Source organism: Ambystoma mexicanum, chromosome 3q (genome assembly GCF_040938575.1).
Source record: "Ambystoma mexicanum isolate Mex_15411 chromosome 3q, UKY_AmexF1_1, whole genome shotgun sequence".
In the NCBI taxonomy this organism is placed as follows: Eukaryota; Metazoa; Chordata; class Amphibia; order Caudata; family Ambystomatidae; genus Ambystoma; species Ambystoma mexicanum.
The window spans coordinates 467884521-467903636 of record NC_090926.1 but is presented as its reverse complement, the minus strand read 5'-3'; the positions used below and the strand labels follow the sequence as shown (position 1 = coordinate 467903636).

At 45.8% G+C, this 19116-nt stretch overlaps 1 protein-coding gene across 2 annotated transcripts in view; it reads right to left on the bottom strand.

The window, feature by feature from the left end:
- Positions 1–19116, bottom strand: part of APBB3 (amyloid beta precursor protein binding family B member 3) — a 645194-nt gene that overhangs the window by 26211 nt on the left and 599867 nt on the right. For both annotated transcript variants that reach the window (XM_069654242.1, XM_069654241.1), the window contains one exon: positions 10288–10473. In XM_069654242.1, coding sequence (XP_069510343.1) covers positions 10288–10473 — 186 coding nt within the window. The remainder of the gene's footprint in view (positions 1–10287; positions 10474–19116) is intronic.

Here is a 19116-nt window from a genome sequence, read left to right as displayed (position 1 = left end):
TCTTGTGCATTTAGTATCGAGACCGTGTTTATGGGTAAGGCATATAGGGATTGGAAATGATCTACCCACTTATGTACCTCAACTATTGAGGTTTGAAGATCCAACTGGCGGGCATTATTAGTTTGATTTAGTATTGCCCACATTTTTGAGATGTTTTTGTCAGCTAGAGTCGACAGCATAATGGCTCCATCTTTTTGATACAGATTTGCTCGATGTCCTTTGACCCAGTTATTATAGCTCAGGCGTGCTTTTTTAGTGCGAGCCAATCTAATGGAGAGAGGAAGCTTCGCTAAGCTTCTCACCTCAGCACGGTAAGCTCTCTTCCTAGTAAATATGGAGCTATCAAAAACATGGATATGACTTTCTTTTTTGGAATTCACCGCCTTCTGCTGACTGTATAATTGCATTGCGTTGCTATATGTTAATCCTATGTCTGAGGTTTGCCAGTTAATGGAGTTAGTTGAATCATGTAAGATTTGATTAAAGTGCCACAAGGCGTCCTCTGACCATCAGAGTCGATTCTTACCACCATTTACCACAATGCAACCACCTCCTATTGGATTGGGTTTGTTAACATTCATTTCGGCCGTTGCTTGCCAACTAGCGCACAGCATATTATGGTCACTTAGCACCGATGAGGACACATAAAAGGAGCACATAGCTGACCATAAGGCACAATTTACATATACGTAATCAATTGTTGATGTAGAATTTCCTCTCTTCCAAGTTGGGGCAGGTGGCATATCTGTGTTAAATGCTCCATTCAGCATTTGCAGGTTTCTGTGAGTAACCATTGTAACAGTTTTTCACTCTTGTTTAGGGTGCTCAGTTACGTTGTATGTGGAAAATTCTCTATTTGCCATGCTAGAAAGATCAAAGTACACCTTGATTACACAGAGATCTTCGGCATATGAGATTATTATTTCAAAGTCCCACATCCATGTGGTTAGATGCGAAACTGAAACCTGCCACCTTCCTAAAAGTTAGGCCCACTGCTGCAGATCTGGTGTTGCACGGCCGCGCCATATACGAGGGGGAGGAGGATGACATCCCCGAAGCGAAAGATTGTGCATTGCCAGAGGGTGAGGTGCTCTTCGTTGATGGGTCGTCCACAATTGACCAGGAGGATGGACAAAGACATACAGTGTCAGTGGTGGTATGACTTGAGGAAGGGGAGTACGAGACGATTGATGAAAAGATTGCCCATGCATTTTTCTGCACAGGCGGCGGAACTCATAGCGCTCATTGAAGCATTAAGAGCATCCCGAGAGTGCCATGTCACAATATATTCTGACTCGCCGTATGTCACAACAACTGTGCCTGCCGGTCTATCCCGCTGGAAGAGGAGGGGGTTTCGGAGGGTGAATAGGTCATTAGTGCAGCATGCAGCTTTGTTAGAAATACTGAAAGAAGCCCTATCCCTGCCTTCTGTTGTGGCAGTTGTCAAGTGCGCCGCCCATACTAACAGGACAGACAAAATATCAATGAGGAACGCAGCTGCCGACACGGCAGCCAAAATGGTGGCGTATCTGCCAAACAAAATGCCTACTGGGTATGTTATGATCACCGCATGAGCAAGCGAACATCCAGACCCTTACACTGCATTGCCCATCTCCCAGATTAACGAGTTACAAGGAAGGGCACCAGAAAGGGAGAAAGAATTGTGGTTACAGAGGGGTTGCAAGCAATCCCCAACAGATCTGTTATGGAGACAAGAGAGCTCTGGGAATAAAGTAATGCCCCGGGAGCTCCTCACAGTAGCCTTTGAACAGTTACATTACCCATCCCACAATTTGAAGCAGCAGATATACAGGAAGACTGGTTTATACGAAATATTCCGGAGAGTATCACAGAAATGGTCATACACTGCACCACATTCAGTACAGGGATGACACTACAGATGTTATGGGGCACATTGCCCCGCCAAACTGAGCCTTTCCGTGAATTACACATAGATAATGCTAATATGGGTGAGCGTTGCAATGGTCTTATGTACCTCATAGTAGTGGTTTTCCCTTTCTCAAGGTGGGTGTAAGCAGGGCATTACGCACATCCAGATGGCAGATGTTCTGCTAGATTTTGGTGCACGAGGTGCTCCCTCAATGGGGTGTGTGCGAAGTGTTTAGGTCAGACAACGACACACACTTTTTCAATGCACTGTTTCAGCATGTCACAGCACTACTTGACATTAAGCACCGGATATGTTCCATTTACCACCCACAGGCAAACAGTGTTATGGAGAGGATCGACAGGCTCCTCAAGAGCAAAGTGTCCAAATTGTATACCACATTGAAGAAGAACTGGGTGTACTGTTTGCCCCTGGCCCTCTTTAGTTTACGCACACAGCCTAGCAAAGACCACCATTTGTCACCTCACGAGGTAGCAAAAGGGCATAAACATGTCAATAACAACTGGCAGGACACCACACTACCTTTCTTGGCAGAAGGACTGGTAACATATAGCAAGGAAATGATAGGACAGGTGAACAATTTCTGTGCACATATATGGACAGAGCATATCACAAAGTTGACGTGGATTGCAACAATGGAAAAGCCGGTGCAAGTGCACAAGGAAGAAGAAAACAAACTTTGTTTCTGCAGCAAGGGTACAGTCTTTGTCGGCTCGAATGAACGTTGCAATAAGACTCTCCTGATTGCAGACATGAAGAAGGGAATGGCAGCCATGATGGATTACTACTGGGTTTGTCGCCAACAAGCTTACTTGCACCTCCCATCATCATGGAGGGGCTGGTGATTGCTGGCCACGTTGCAGTCAGCGCTACTAGTAATCCCAGAAGAACACCTGAAGGGGGAGCACTGCCTGTCGAGGAGCCAACTAGTCTCCCTGTATTCAAAAGTGAAAAAAATAACCCGTTGCCCACACAAGAGCTCTGCATCCTGCCAGGGAAAGGTCAATTCCAACAACTAGAGAGGAAGAAAAGATTTAATTATATATCCAAAGATTTGCCCGCATTGCTTGCTGAAATACCCGAAGAATACAGGCTCTTCAGCTCAGCAGAATCCTTTTTCACATCTCTACTGTTGCCGTGAGTGCAGGCCGCAGCAAACACCAAATGGTTGTAGGTCATGAGATGGGAGCTGGTCCAGCTCGTGAACGATACAGAGAATAGGTTCAACCGGATCAAGGTTGAGTTGCGTGCATTCAGACTTATGACGTTGTAAAACCGATATGTGTTGGACATGTTAACAGCAATGGAAGAGGGATTTACAAAACATTTGTTGATTCCTGTTGCACATTTGTGCCTACAGAGGATGCAGAGAATGCATCGTTATCCCACTTCATTGCAGTTGTCCATGGCATGGGTGTTCACATGAAGAAGGAGGGAGGCGTACAGGACAGTGACTGGTTTACCCTGGCTTTCAATTGGGCGCCGTCCAGGCTCAGAGTGATCCTGAAAATGTTGATGCCCATTATCGTGTTCGTCCTAGTTATCTTATGCACATGCCAACTGGGTCTCCGTTGTTGTGCCAATGTGGCACCCAATAGCGCAAGAATGATGGTATCAATTGGGGTTCCAAAAGCACCTTGCAAGACAAAATATAGTGAAGCACAGACTGATATTCCGCAGAATGGCTCGAAGTATGAAATGTTCCCCCTCCTGTATGGAGATGAAGTTGACCACCTATACCACACTATCATTACTCCACTCTCTGATCTAGAGAATTACACAGAGGTTTGGGTAGACCTGGCAGTGGTTGGTGATGCATTCATATAACTTGTTCACCTGAGGAGTATGCACACAGGGGGGAGAGTCTGGGGTCAGTATGCAGGGCTTGGGTGCCAATAAAGGGAACCCAACCATATGTGGAAGCAGAGGGGAGGGAGTGGGAGAGCAGAGGTATTAAGGAGTATGTTACTGTAGAAATAATGAAATGGGGGGAATGTTGGGAAGGGGACATCCCTGCCCCCCCCAAGTGCTTTAGAGTGGGGTGAGATGCATTCAAAGCACTATGATGGGTGAGGGGGAAGGGGGATGGTGAAAGGACCACCTCCCAATATAAAGGATCCCTCTTCATTATAATCAAATATAATCAACCCACGTAGTGTAGTGCAGGGCATGAGCAACATTGCTATTTTTGCATAAATGTTACCAATCATAGTTAAGAGACAAGGCCTGTGCAGCGAATGCAGCATTGCATGCATTATGTCAAAATTTGCGAGACAAGCGAAATCTCCAGTCATGCATGAGCTCCCATGATCCCATGAGGACAGCCCACACCCCTAACCGTCACAACGCCTATTCATTTTTCTAAAAGTGTTGTAAAGATGTGTTTTTTACTCAAGAGGAATGTGCCCTACAAGGTCATGTTCAGAGACTGGCGCCTGGTGCGCATGTTATCTCAAACTTGCTAAAGCATGACACAGCCCAGCCCCAGGTGACCATGAGTTATAGCCCATATAACTGACTGAGCCCTAAGACCCTTGAATTCCATGGCACCAGGTGACCTTCGACCATCAACCCTAAAGTAACAAGTCCTAAATATTCAAAGAGTACGGATATTGAACGTCTTTAAACCATAATCATATGATTTGTATTGCGAGGTGATAGGAGGGATACATTATAGTTCAAAACGAGGGTGGAGACATCGGAGCCAGATGGCACGAGAGGGAGTGAGTGAAATGTGTGTGTGGAGGTCAGAGTGCCCCAGAACCTCTTTTTAGCCAGCCTTAAAATCTGTCAGGTGCACAGTATAATGACAAAGTAGAATTGCGTTAGGAGTGTAGTTAATTTGTTCTTTAAACATCGTCGAGAGAAGAGGCACTGCAGCACCCATGTGATGGAAGACGGACGGCCTGGGCTGGAACCAACGACCTGGCATCTGTTATGGAGCAGGCGGATTATGTATAGGTGTACACCAAGCAGCCGCGTGGGTTTCTACTGTATATGCTGCATCATCAATGACGATGTTTTCCTTTATAAGATTCTGCTTGTACTACTTTTCAGCAGAACGTTCTTAGCAGCAGAGTTCTTTGCTGTTGCTCTCATCTGTTTGTGAGATTAAAACTTGTTATTCTTACAAGATCGACTTGGGCCTTTCTTCCCTAGCGGGTAATATTCTCTCTGGTGTGAGCATTCAGGGACTTGCCTTCACTGTCTCTGGCTTCTGATAAGCTGTTTCTCCTTTTCACACTTCCCGCAGCTCCCTGACCCGGCACAAGAATTCAAAAGGCTGATCCACCAGTTTCAGGCCAGGTGAAAGTCCTGGCTCATTCTCTGGGCACCAAGGTGCATCCAAAGTTTCCTACTTCTCTAACCGCCTTTGGCTCCATGGCTGCTTTAGCTCCCTCAAACTTTAATTCATACTGGCATGTCGCAGTGGGGGTCCCCTTTAGCGCACAAGATCCCACGGCGAGGGTCAACCAGATTTGCTATGTCCGGTAGCTCTGCCTTCTCCTCCAATCCCCCAGTAAGCACATACAAGGGTCCCACATGATTTATGTAAAGGGGCCTGTCTGCTTTGTTCATGAGGTTTGTGGCTACAATGATGCTGTTTGCGAAGGACCCTCCTAGTATACAGGGCTTCATGGACTAGGTACAATGCATCAATCTTTATCTGACATTATTCCTCCACTGCCTGGGTGACTGGTTGCATGCCTGTGTCCCTGCTTGCATGCAGGACCCGGCAGTAAAAGGGTACTCTAGGAGCCGATCGATATCTGCCATTATTCTACCACTTTTAGAGTTATAGGCTCAGTATGAGGATCCCTGTTGGCATATGGAATCCCACGACAGGACATAGCTGTGAGGGTTCCTTCCCTGTGGTGACTTTAGGGTGGGCTAGTTTCCTGCTCCTAGCTCCACATACAACTGTGAAACTTGACTACGGTACTCGAGTCAGGGCTACTAAGCTGGCTCTGATGATCTGGCCTTTTCTGGAGGGGTCCACTCTGAATTTGTATCTCTTTAAAATGTCCCTGCACCTACCAAAAATTAAACATAACGCTACAAATAATTTTCCAAATCGAGAATAAGCAACTTTATGTGCTCCAAATACAGTTTTTTTCAAAATGTGCTGGCTTCCACTTTATAAAGCAATAATCAAACACCAGCCGCTTCCAGCGTGCTTGCAGGTACGCGTTAGCTAGAGGGAGCTGGTATTTGTTCACTACCTCAAGGCATTGAATTCTAAAGACACGCTAGTGTTATAACTTCCATAACCACTGGCATATTTTTTTTTAATATTATTTAGAATCGAACTCTGTCTTTCACTGACTCCAGTCTTGTTAAAGCAATTACACAGCTTTTTGGCTAGGGGCTCATGTGGTTCTGTGGTAAGAATTTCACCTCTCAACCATGCAACCTCAAGATCAGAATGCAGCCTTTGGGTCCATCTTCCAGTGCCACTGATGGCCCACTCCCTCTAGCCAGGGCTTTAAGTGGGTCAGGGCTGGCCAAGAACTGCTCACCCTCTCTGTTGCTTATGAGTAGGTACACAACACACCAAAAGCCTGGAAGCATGCACAGGAGACTTGCGCAATAGCAGAACAAGCTGTGCACGGATACCTGAAAGGAAACCAGAAGCCGTTTTCCACTTGGGAAAGGCCGCCAATGGCTCATACTGAAAGGCCGAGGCTTTCCAAATGGTAGTGGATTGCAAACATGTTACTGTTAGGATGTTATCACACATGAAATGAGAAGCACGGCAGACTGCAATATGGGCTTAGAAGGGTTGCAGGCTTGAATCACTGTTCCAGAAATACTTGTTAAATATAAACATTTGTGATCATTCTTATGTTCCCAAAATATTTTATTTTATGTGAAGCAGAAAGTAGCTTATATTTTTCATAGTTAATGTCAGGGCTGGCTGAAGATGCTTATGGGTTGTAATGCTTATGCGAAATACGAGCTAAAACAACGTAGCGCCGGTTCCCAGCCATCTTGGACACTCATCTCCCATCACCGTAATGAAAGCCTACGTTTCTCGTGGGCTCAGCAGAGTAAACGTGCATCTCGGCAGCAAAGGCAAGGCAAGGTCACATAAATATTGCTGCTGTGTGTACTTAGTGTGGAAGATAGTTGTATTGTCCACTGAAGGACGAGCCTGAGAGGGAGTCGGAGCGCTCTGCAGGTGCAGGGATAAGGGGTTCTGGGACTGAATGCGAGGAGAGGGAAGCTGGGTTTTTCCACTTCTGGCTGTTTTTTTCCACTCTTTGTCCCTTCTACTTGTGATCTTCGCTTTGGCCAAGGGCAGTCATAACTGAGAAGGGCGGGTTCATGCTCCCATAAAGAGAAGAGGTTTTTTCCTCTGTGGTCAGAAGTTAGAATCTGGACCCCCGGGTGATGCAGTCTCGCTGAGAGGGAGGACGCTCCGCTCCAGACCCCGTTATCTCTTTTCCTACCTGCTCTGGGACTAAGCAGTGTCGTAGTGGCCAAAATGAAGGTGTCTTCTGCAAAGAGAGCGCCAGAGGACCACTCCGGTGGCGATAGTGCGCGGTACAAATATCCTTTAACATTAACAGTAACATTAACATTGATAACGATGATGCTCTCTTTTTCTATGTTTCTGTATAATTTACTATATGTTTATTTTGTGTGTGATGTGTCCATATATCAGGAGTGAATAAAGGGCCTATAATGAGCCATTTACATTTCTTACCATAACCAATGGTCTAAGTGTGATTTCTTTTTGCCTGAGTCCAGTAACTTGTTTTTTCAGGGGAAGGGGAAAAGTAAGTCTAAGGTTCTCCCCACGTGGCCAAGCAAAAGCAAAACAGGGACCCAATTCAAAATGATGGCCTCCCCGCCCCACTTACCAACTCTTGAGTCAGTTGTTGTGTGATGCATGGATTGTAAAGGAGATGTTTCCCAATGCAAACTCAATGGTTGATTTGCTTGTCTTTCTTTTTGACGGTACCCCACCTTGAACTTCATCACTTCTCAAACATATTCTGTGCCCCACACAAAAAAATAGCTGAATGCAGGGTAAAATATGTCAGTGATAAGTTAACACTTTTGAGGAGGTATGTCGTTGGCCAGCAAAAGCAAATTTAAAGTGATACAACTTTTAGATTCTGTGACAAGATCCTAGACAAAGCAGTGGAGAGGTGGGGCAAGTGGCTACAGATTATCACAAGACAGGGGCATTGGCCTCTGCACAGCATAACAAAGGAGAGCATCCACCAGGGAGCTGAAACTATAAATGACCACTTAAGAAGGGTTATTAAGATGGCCATGGTGCCAGGCTTGGGTAATATATTTACAAGACAAGGATGATTTACTCACTGATTGAATTGTTTATATACTGAGTGAGAACAATATTTTTGTACAGATAATGATTTAATTACAAACTGGGCCGGAGAGAGATGTATTCACAGTATGCAGATTGGATGTAAACAGGACCACTTGAGACAATGCTGAGTAACCCAAAGTACATATTTGTGGGGTCTCATGATTTATTTTTTGGGACAAGCAGCCCTTGCTTAAGCCTCCTGTCCCTGCACTGTGGGCACATCTCGCTGTTCCTTGATTTTGCATCCCACTTACAGCACAGTCTCTACCTTCAGCCCTCTCTTTCACCTTGTACTTCCTCTGCTTTGTATCAGGAAAGACGATTCCGGCTCAGCTGAGAAAATCCCTACCACCCTCACTGCAGCCACTTTACTGTCTCTGTTTCTCTTGCTAGCCTCTTCCATCTTTTCCTCGCTTACCGTGCACTGACCCCCACTTGTTTGCAAGCATAATAATTGGAATATTAGTGTGCAGAGCCTTCAACATTCATATTAAATCCTTTGTATTTCCTAACAAAACTTTAGAAAACAATGCCATACATCTACTACCTCTATCGTTTTTAGTAATACTCTAGCGTCAGTGGTAATTACCTACTTATTATTCACTGAAGGAGCTTGTTGTGGGTGTCACATTGGATACCTATGTAGTGGGGCACGAGTAGGCAGAGTAGGCAGAGCTAGTGTTTACGGGATCACATCCGTCTTCATATTTGATAATGCAATAGACATGGCAATTGTGTACTTGAAGCTTCTTAGACCTCTGTAATTAAATAATGCTTAGGGTTGTTACCAAATAGTTTTTCTTTGGAGAGGACCTTTTGGTTTTGTAACATTGTTCATCAATAAATAGGATATGTGTAAATGAAATATTGAATACAGTTTTGGTATCAAGATTAAGATGTTTTAGTGTAAATGATTGATGTGCCTGTGTGGAAAGCCCTTTTTTAATATTTGCACGAGGACATCACTAAAGCGATTAAAGTAGCATCCACTAACTGAGGTTGGAGCAATATAAAACAAACAGGATCAAGCTAATGCTATGTTGGTCTAGATTAAGCAGAGCTACAGATAAGATTTTAAATTAAGTGTTTTACTCACTGTTTTTACAGTTTAAGATTTAAACACACAAATATAGGGAAACAGAAATAGATTGTCATTGTAAAATGTGCTTTTTCCCCCACTAGACTCCATACTTACTTTTAAGGTAGGGAGCAGAAATCGTGGAGCTCCCCCTGGTGGTGATGTTGCACGCCTACAGCCACTGATCTGAACATGCAGGTGGAGCAGTGCTGATGGCAACAGGTGGAGGAGCCATACAAATCACGTACTCGATTCCTCGCTACTTATTTTTAGTTTTGGCTTATATGTGGTGCTGCAAGCTCTGCCTATAAGCCACGTTTATTGGCAAAGGATATGACACAGCCTCTGGCGGTTTGGCTTTTACCCATCCATTGACTGCCCATGGGCCTATGGCTTTTCTCACCCTCTGCATTTCTCTCCGTGCCTAAAAACACTGCCTCCCTCCCCTGGGAACTCATTGAGCTAATTATGTACTTTTAAGTGGATCCCAATATTATTTATAGGTAGCCTCCAGAAACGTGAGGGCTTAGTTGCAGCTATAAACCAGCTTCTTGTGTAATACAGGTGACTTAACCAAGTGGCCATTCAACCAATTGATTTATAAGCAATAAGTGTGTCCTTGGCATTTGTTCCTTTCACTGGATCCCTCTTACAAACAAGCATTGTCAAATCTAACACGTTTGACTCTTGTATAGGTATTAAATAGGAATTTTCCAGGCACTCTTATATTATGACCAGGTACTAACACAGTTTACCAGCTATTACCATTTTATGATCAGGAAGTGAAAAATTCCTGATGCCTATTCAAAAGTCAAAACTGTTGGCTTTGCCAATGCGTGTTGGTTAATCCTTATTGACCCATTTCAGTGAGTAAATTGTCCTCGTTCTGCCAGTAGGCTGTTTTTATTACGAGGCTATCAAACCTCAGCTGCCGCGCACTAAATAAAACAAACTTACCATGCAAGCTGCCTGGACAGCTTCTGAGATGTTACCGGCATCAGGCTCACACCAGAAGACGGCGCAGTGGAACCGCTGGTTCCCCACGTCTACAATCAAGGCAAACGTGCGTGGGTCCTTCCCAACACCAATAAAGGTCACGTAACGAACTTGGCAATCCCAGACGAGGTCATCATCGGCGCTCCCCTGAATAGAAAGAACAGATAATCATTCAGCGATTGCCACAGATAACCATTGAATGGGTGCCCATGCAATACTCCTCTACGGCAAGGGCCTGCAACTTGCGTCTTTCCCAGTGTTTTGGACTATGACTCCCATGATCCCTTACCATTCACTATGTCAGTTAGGGCTGATGGGAGATGGAGGCCACAACACCTGGAGAGCCATGGGTTGCAGACTCCTGCTCTACAGACAGCACTTTCGGTTCGAGGTAATTAAAGTATTTTGGGATCGAAAGGCACCCTTTCAAGATTTACAGCTCAAAGGTGTTTCCAAATTTGAAAATGTACAGTTCTAGAGCAAGAAGTAAAACATGGACTTATTTTTACAAACAGTTTTCTTTATAATGCTACATTTCACATGAATGCTCTGTCCACTGATGATGTCAATTGAGATCGCAGTGAGGATATTTATAGTGACTTAACCCATGTTCTCTGGGGCAAAGCTGTTGATTGGCTTCAATGATAGTGTAATGACGTTGATACAGGACACTATTAGAGCACCCAGGGGTGCAGCCTCTGCCATAATCATTCACCATTCCAGGTTACATAGGTGTCCTGTGTATTGTTGTTAATGCCTGTAGGCAGGTGGTTCCTTTATTCCAATCTGGGCTTGATTATTAACCCCCATCATATATATTAACCTTGACGTAGTGTGCCAGTACAACCGCGGCAGCCTTCTACGAATGCTTACAGATTTCATCTGTGAGAGGAATGCGATTGTGTGGGGAATTGGGAGAAATGTATACAGTCAGGTTAAAGAATGGTATCAACATTTAAAGTCTAGTTGTGTTTGGGAGAGAATTAGGCCATTTCTCCCTACCTGTACTCTAATGCAATAGTTTCGGCTTATAGGAGGCGCAAGAGCCACCTAATAGCTCAAAGGAAAAAGAAGTAAAATAGTCCTGATTGTGGCTGTTGTTTATACATGTGCAAAAGCCAGGCACAATCGGTCACAATCCATAATGGTGTCCGTTGTTGGAATAGTAGCCATTACTGCTGATCTCAGAGTATGCACTTGCACACAGCACATATGACTCACCATTCACCATAGTACTAGTGTTATGTGGCCTGCTGTCAAAATCCCATTCTTTTTCCACCATTAGGTGCTTGCAAGGTCCATCAGCTTGTCATGCTCCTGCACTGTTCGTGTCCTGGAACTAATCTGCAAACCCCCAGGGTACTTTTTAGAATCACCTCCATTCCAGTACACAGATCTTTCAGAGAAGCAAGGTGCATTTTGGTCCTTGAAGTCCTTGCCTTTCTGAAATCATGCAACATCTGCAACTGGGGGGAGGAATATGGTTGGTGTGGCTTCAACCTATTATGCTGCTGCACTGCATAAGTACGGCACTTGTCAACACACAACCCTGTTGAATTACACAGCCAAACATCAATCCCTATCCATTTCAGCCTTTGAAGCCTTGCTTTTCCTCAAGCCATGTGAAGTAGACATTCAGAAGGTGAGTCCTAACAACTTGCAGTGCCGTCAACAGTGAGCGGCTTTCTAGCAACTGCCAGATGATTTTCATTCTCACCAAGACCTGTTTTGGAGAGCCTAGCCTAGTGGCTGCTGGTTTGCTTGTTCTACTTTGCCCATGATTAGGAGTGCGGATGCAATCACACTTCAGAACACGAACCTTGGCTTGTAGATTCTCCATTCCCCGCTTGCAGACCGCCTGCTTCCAGCCTGAAGCTCGGCTTGCAGACTCACTTATTTAGAGCAGGTGCGGGTGGTCTGGCGCGTGCCCCCACTGGAAGCTTTGCCGACATTTCTTGACTGAACTTTGCTTGAATGATCCCTGCCCTCTGCTCCCTGCTCCTTGACACTATTTCCAGGAGGAAGCTGTCGTTCGCCGATTGCGTGTTTTAGTTGCTACTCTAATGTAGGGCACCCAGCTCATTAGTGTTCGTTTTTGGGAGTGTGAAGGCCACATGTTATGTTATGTTAAAGGTACTTATATAGCGCACTGTCACCAACGGAATTGGTCCCCAGGCGCTCTGGCGGATCTGTAAACAGGAAGGGCGGGTAGGGTTAGTCGGGAGGAGAGGAGCAGGAGAGTGGGAGAAGTGATGTTCTGTTAGCAGCTTCAGCTCGGTATGCACCGAGTACTGGGCCTTGGTGCTAGTATCGGGTCGAGCAAGACCTCGAGTTCTGTAGGTGATGTTTATGTGTTGTTGATGCAGTGTGGTAAAGTGCGTGCGGATTGCTGGGAGAGAGATGGTTGTTTGGCTTTGTGTGGTTTAAGTATGCACAAGATTGAGGGTTGGGTTAGTGGGGTCTGTATCCTGATTCAGGTCCTCCTGATTCCGTTAGAGTTGTATACCTGTGGGTTTGGTTGATGCAGGTTCCTCGTGGGCCGACTCGCTTTGTTGGTGCTGCGCTGGCCCAATTGTATCATAGTGAGTATTGTTTGGGTTGGTAGGTGCGTCTGAACCTTTTTTACGGTTGTGGGACTGGGTAGGTAATATCTATTCTCTTGTTATCTAGTGTGACACTGGTCAGTTGAGGTTTTGAATGGTTCAGGGTCGGAGTGGTGTTGATGTGGTGTTCTAGTGCTTCCGTCTTGGTGAGCCTGTGTATTCAGTCATTTGTTTCCTCCTGTCATGACTGTCTTTCTGTTGGTTCTTTGGTTTCTGTTGGGTGAACATCCTTGGGGCTGTCTTTTGGTAGTAGTTTTTGTGTGGTTGGGCATTGGGCTTCCTGCTGTGTAGTTGGAGGACACTGTGTAGTGATGGAACATTCTGTTTCTCACCCACTGGATTGGGGCTCGTGGTGTAGTGCTTCCTTTCCCTCTCTATCTGTTGTCCTTAGGTCTGTTGGGAATGGCTACAGTTTAAGGTCATGGTCCTCTTGATGATTCGTCCTGGTGTTTCTGTCTTTGGGCCTCATTACGAGGTTGGGGGTAAGGGGTTAACAGTGCCGGTAAGGGTGCCGGTGCCGTTAACCCCTTACCGCCGCATTATGAGGTCCTTTAGCGGGTCCCGCTAGGGGCGGCTGGTTTTACCAGGCACCCTTAGTGGGACCCGCTAAAGGACCAGGGAGCTAATAACGGGCCCTTTATTAACAGGTCCGTTGTTAGCTCCCTCCCCATTCCCATTGAGCCCTATGGGAATGGGGTGGGTTCCCTGAATGGGGAAATACCAGGACCTCCAAGGTTGGAATGGCATGGTATTTCCCCATTCAGGGAACCCGGACCCGGTGTGCGGTATAGGGGTAGCCATGGCGCTAATAGCACCATGGCTACCTCCATACTCGTAATGACCCCCTTTGTCTTGCTATGTATACGGTCTTTGGTCCTATTGCGGCTGTCTCCCGGTTAGTCATTTAGTATGTTGTGGGATATTTTCCTGAGGGTTTTTCCCATTGATTTTTTGGTGTGGATCCAGGTCTCTCTCTACGTTCATCGTTGATTTAGTTGTGTGCGTGCCCCTGTGGCTGGTCTTTCTAGCTATGACATGAAGAGCCAGGTTTTCAGTAGTTTCCTGAATAGTACATGTCTATACTTGTCTCCTACGTGTTGTCTCTTTCCCAGCTCCTCCTCTCATTTGGCGTTCCAATGACCTGTATTTCCGGACTCTGATTCTGTGTCCCTTGCCCTGGTCCCTGATGCCAGGATCCAGTTCAGCTTCTCCTCGGGACACCTTGAAAGTTTCCCCTGCTTTCTGAGATTTTCCCAATCCATCCTCTCTGGCGGTTTGTAGCTTGCTGCCTACCTGTCCTCAGGGTGGCAGTCACAGCACCTCGTTCACAAGGTGTCAACGTCAGCTCTCTTTCCCGATAAAGCTGCAGGGCCACTCTCTGGGATGGTTTACCCATCTCTCTGCACGTGTCAAGGTCTGGCCGCCCTCACACAGCATAACCAGCAACACACGTTTCCAATGGGGATTTATCTGGCGTCGCCTGTCCTATAGGCTTTTGCTTATGCGCTTGCCTTCTACTTTTGATCTTTCAAGGCTTAATCCTTAAACCTTTGCATTATGCTCCTATTTACATTAAGCTATAGTAATTGTATCTCTCAACTTTTTGTGATAGAAAGGTTCAGAAATTATATGTGTACGTTTTTATTATTGATGTGTGAATGAATTGATTAATGAATACATCCATCTATTCATTAATGAATGTGCTTCCTGTATCCCTTTTTTAGCTTGCGCTATATAAGCCGAAACTATTGCATTCGAGTACAGATAGGGGGAAATGGCATATGAGGAGGGATGCAAAGCTTGTAGGTGTTGTCGGGTTGTTTACCCACCCATCGACTGCCCATGACCATGCTAATCTTTTAGGCCATTGCCACCCAGTTCCTAACCCTCCCTCGCAAAAAACACATCCTCATGGGAACTCTATGAGCTCCCTTTAATCAATTCTTACCATCAAACGTTGCACTAAAACTGCCTGCCAGTGTTTTTTCAAAGCAGTCTGTTGGGAGTTAATGACTTAATTGGAGCTGTAAACATGCTACGGGTGTAATAACAATGTCTTACCCAAGTTTGACTCCAGTCACTCGATATATAATCACTATTCGTGCCCTTCACTGACGTCCTGTTAAAAACAACCATTGGCAAAGCCAGCAGTTTTGTCTTGTGTATAAGTATTAGGCATTTGCCAGGCACTGCTGTAAAACGCCCAGGTACTCGCACCATTTTGCAGCTGCTACCATCAAGGGCCAGTTAATACCACTATGGTAGTGCCTGGCAAGTGTCTTTCCCATACCAACACAAAGGCCCAAACAGTTGGCGCTGCCAATGCTGCTTTATAAATGTTGACAAAACAGACTGTAGTTGGGGGCTGAAAGGAAACTGGATTTATAGTTTAAGCCCAAGATATGAAAAAGTCCTTGTACTGTTTTTACTAATGCACATTAAACTCGCAATCTCCTCGTGACCCACTTACCCACTGTTAGTGGAAGAGGGAGCAATGAGAGTCACCACGTTCAATCAACAGGAGTGCGAAGGCCTGGTTTGGTGGAGAGGCAGACTCTCCTGCAGGGAGATGATGTCTCAACCGGCCAGTCCCTCTGAAGGAGAGCCGTTCACTTGCCAGACATGACTGCCATGCGACTGACTCTTGCCCAAACCTGCCAGCCTTGCAGAGAAATTGGCATGCTGGTAAATCTCCAGATTTAACTGCAAGGCAGACTGCTTCCGTGTGTGTCCACAACTCAGCTCTCACACACGTCGCACCCTGTTGCTTCTAGACTGGCTTTTCGCTTCAATGCTCTGGGAAAGACACTGAGCGCCATTTCAGAGTATTTCCATGTCTGTGTTAGCTATTTTCAATAAACACAACTATACTATACAAGTTGATGCCGTTCTTTAACTTGAGTGTATACATGTCTCCCAATTCCCCCACAATGCCATTCCTCTAACAGATGCACTCTGTACACATGCATAGAAGGCTACCGCTGTAGCATTGGAACACCACCTTATGGTTACTATACATGATGCCCAGGTACTCACACCATTTTCCTGCTGCTACCATCGATGGTCAGATACCACTGCGGCAGTGCCAGGCAAGTGCCTTTCCCATGTCTACACAAAAGCCCAAACTGTTGGCATTGCCAATGCTTGCTTTCTCTTCTTGCTGGGTAAGTGGGTCACGAGGAGATTGCGAGTTTAATAAAGCCCCTATATCATAATGAGGACGGACAAGCAAATAAAATACTATTCTTACGTCTCATTTTGTAAATAGCCTTTGCATCACAACAAAACGTTCTGTACACAATGGCTTCAGACGCTCCCTTCTTTTATAACACACAGTTCATTTAATTCAGTTAAGATCAGAGCACAACTAAACCAAAAGAAGGCTGTTACTATTTTTAATATTTTCCAAAAACATTTATTTTCACATAAACGATGCAATACAGGCACACATCCCACATCAAACATATGTTCGCAGGCAGACTAGTTTCTATAATGACACGGCAACGCTCAGCTTGGCATAAATTGCCAAGATGGTAACACTCACACGATGTCACCAGCTAACTGTTTAAAATGGCTACCACCAGCAGGATTTTGGACACCATGGGCCTCATTACGAGGTTGGCGGTAAGGGGTTAACGGCAACGGTAAGGGTGCCGCTGCCGTTAACCCCTTACCGCCCTATTACGAGGTCCTTTAGCGGGTCCCGATAAGGGCGCCTGGTTTGACAGGCACCCTTAGAGGGAACCACTAAGGGACCAGGGAGCTAATAACAGGCCCGCTATTTGCGGGCCCGTTATTAGCTCCTTCCCCATTCCCATTGAGCCCTATGGGGGCTCGAATGGGAATGGGGAATGGTTTTCAGAATGGGGACTTACCGGGTCCTCCAAGGTGGGAATGACCCGGTAAGTCCCTATTTCTCGAGAACCCGGACCCGGAATGCAGTATTGGGGTAGCCATGGTGCTAACAGCTCCATGGCTACCTCCTACCTCGTAATGAGGCCCCATGTATTGTAAGCAACCTTCACACCAGAAGAGCTTTAGATCGTATAGCAGCTAATGCGTTACATTTTCTGTAGAAAGAAGCAAACCTCAATTCAATCAAGGTCCACGGTAGGGAAATCAAACATCAGTCATTTCATTAATTATACAAATTGCAATGGGCCCTTCAATCTCCCACAATAACATTGACCCCTTTACCGTCTACAATTTCTAGTTCTCACACTGGTGCGATCACTTAGTCAAATTGGAAAAAGGTTCATTCTTACCTGCCTGGACGGGTTACCGAGAAATGAACGGATCCAAGGGAGAAAAAAACGAGTTATTTTACCGAAAATAACTTTTGGTTTTCTCTTCTCTTATCCCCTTATCCCCCCTCACCCACTTACTTACCTGTGGGCGGCACACCTCCTTGTGTGGCACCGTGTCCTGCCTCGCTTTGCAACGCCGTTCCCTTTACTTCCATGGATGGGAACCGGCACCACAGGGTCCTCTTATCTTTTTTTTTTAAATGTATTCCAACAGGTGCTGGAGACACCCCTCCAACCGCTGCTCACATTACAGTGAAGAAGGGACAAAATTCAATTCAGTCAAATCTCCCATTCGTGTTCTTTTTTCGTTTTTGTATACGGATTCTGGCTGTGGGTTGGACAGCACAACACACAGCCAAATTACTCAGTGGGAAACATCCCATGTAAACCCAGAATGCTGCCTTTTTCTTTTTAGGGTGGGTCAGTAATCTAGGGTTTGTCCTTTTACACAGAGAATATAAAGAATTTAGAAAGTAAATGAATAAACATTTATTTGCGGATTGAAATGCCCAGACAACTCTAATCGCTTCATTAGCATTTCTCCATGTCACCAATTCTTGATTATTTTGTTGTCTTAACTCCCGCCCCCATACTTACATTGGAGTTTGTTGGATTAGATCCTAGTTTCCATGGTCACGAGTGCACATTATTTGCTGCCCTTGGAGTGGTCATCTCAGAGCCTGCCAATCTGGACACCATGTCCTCCCTCTAGATCAACCGGATCTCAGTAGTGACCCAACTAACCAAGACCTTGCAGCGACCCATCCATTCACAAAACTGGCATGTCCCTTTATTTGGAATGATTTCAGCTGCCAATAATCCTACGCAACCTGCAGCGCTTATAATTTACCATCGAGGTGCTAGAGCTGGGGGAGCCAGGGGCTTCCTGGGTAGGGCCGAGCCAGGTCCTAGACTGGGGGTCAGGCCTGACTCTAGGATCCCACCACGGGCCAATCCCAGGAAATCCCTCTTTCCCCTAGAAAATGTTTAAAAAATAAACGCGTGGCCCTGGTGCCCTCGCGGAACCCGAGCCGGCATCAGGGCCAGATTTTTGTTTTTTTCATATTTGGCCATTTCTTTCCATTTTGCCTGCGCAGCGCTGGCAAAATGGAAATAAATACCCAAAAAAGGAAGATAGGGCGGGGAGTGGGGCCTACCTTAATGCGCAGTTGCTGGACTTCTGCATGCCACTCTCCTGCACCGAGTGACTCCCTGTTCTCTCCCCAGCCAATCGTGTTGTCTGGGGGCAGGACAGGAAGTCATGGACTGGAGGGTGTTATGTGGGTGGGCCTGCAGCACGCAGCGCAGGCTGAGCTGCTTTTTTGTTTGTTTTATCAATGATCGTGTGGATACTGGGCAGCCATCGTGGGGCCCGTGACAGGCTTGTGGCGTCCGGGAGTACCGGCCCGGGCCTCTCCCGGCTCGCCCACCTCTACTGAGGTGCTAGAGTTCTGTCTGTCAAATTCAATTCCAAGATTTATCGGTTAGAAACGAGGTCATGGTTGAATAATTAGGAATTAACCTCTTGTAATACCTGGTAAGACCTAGAAAAGCCCTTAGGACCCTTTTGTTTTTTGGAGCTGGTGTTTCCTGGATGGCACAGACCTTTTCTAACTGGGGTTGAACCAATCCATTTCCCACAAAAAATCTCAAATATTTCACTGCTGATTGGGCTAAATGGTATTTCTTGGGCTGGCGGTTAGGCCAGTGCATCTTCAGGGCTCTGGTGATCTTATAAAGATGGAACATATGTTCTTACCAGGACCTACTATGAATGACTATATCATCCAGATATGTGCCACAAAAGTTTGAATATGGGTGCATTAGTCGCTGGAAAGTAGCAGGAGCGTCATGAAGCCCAAATGGAAGAACTTTAAAGT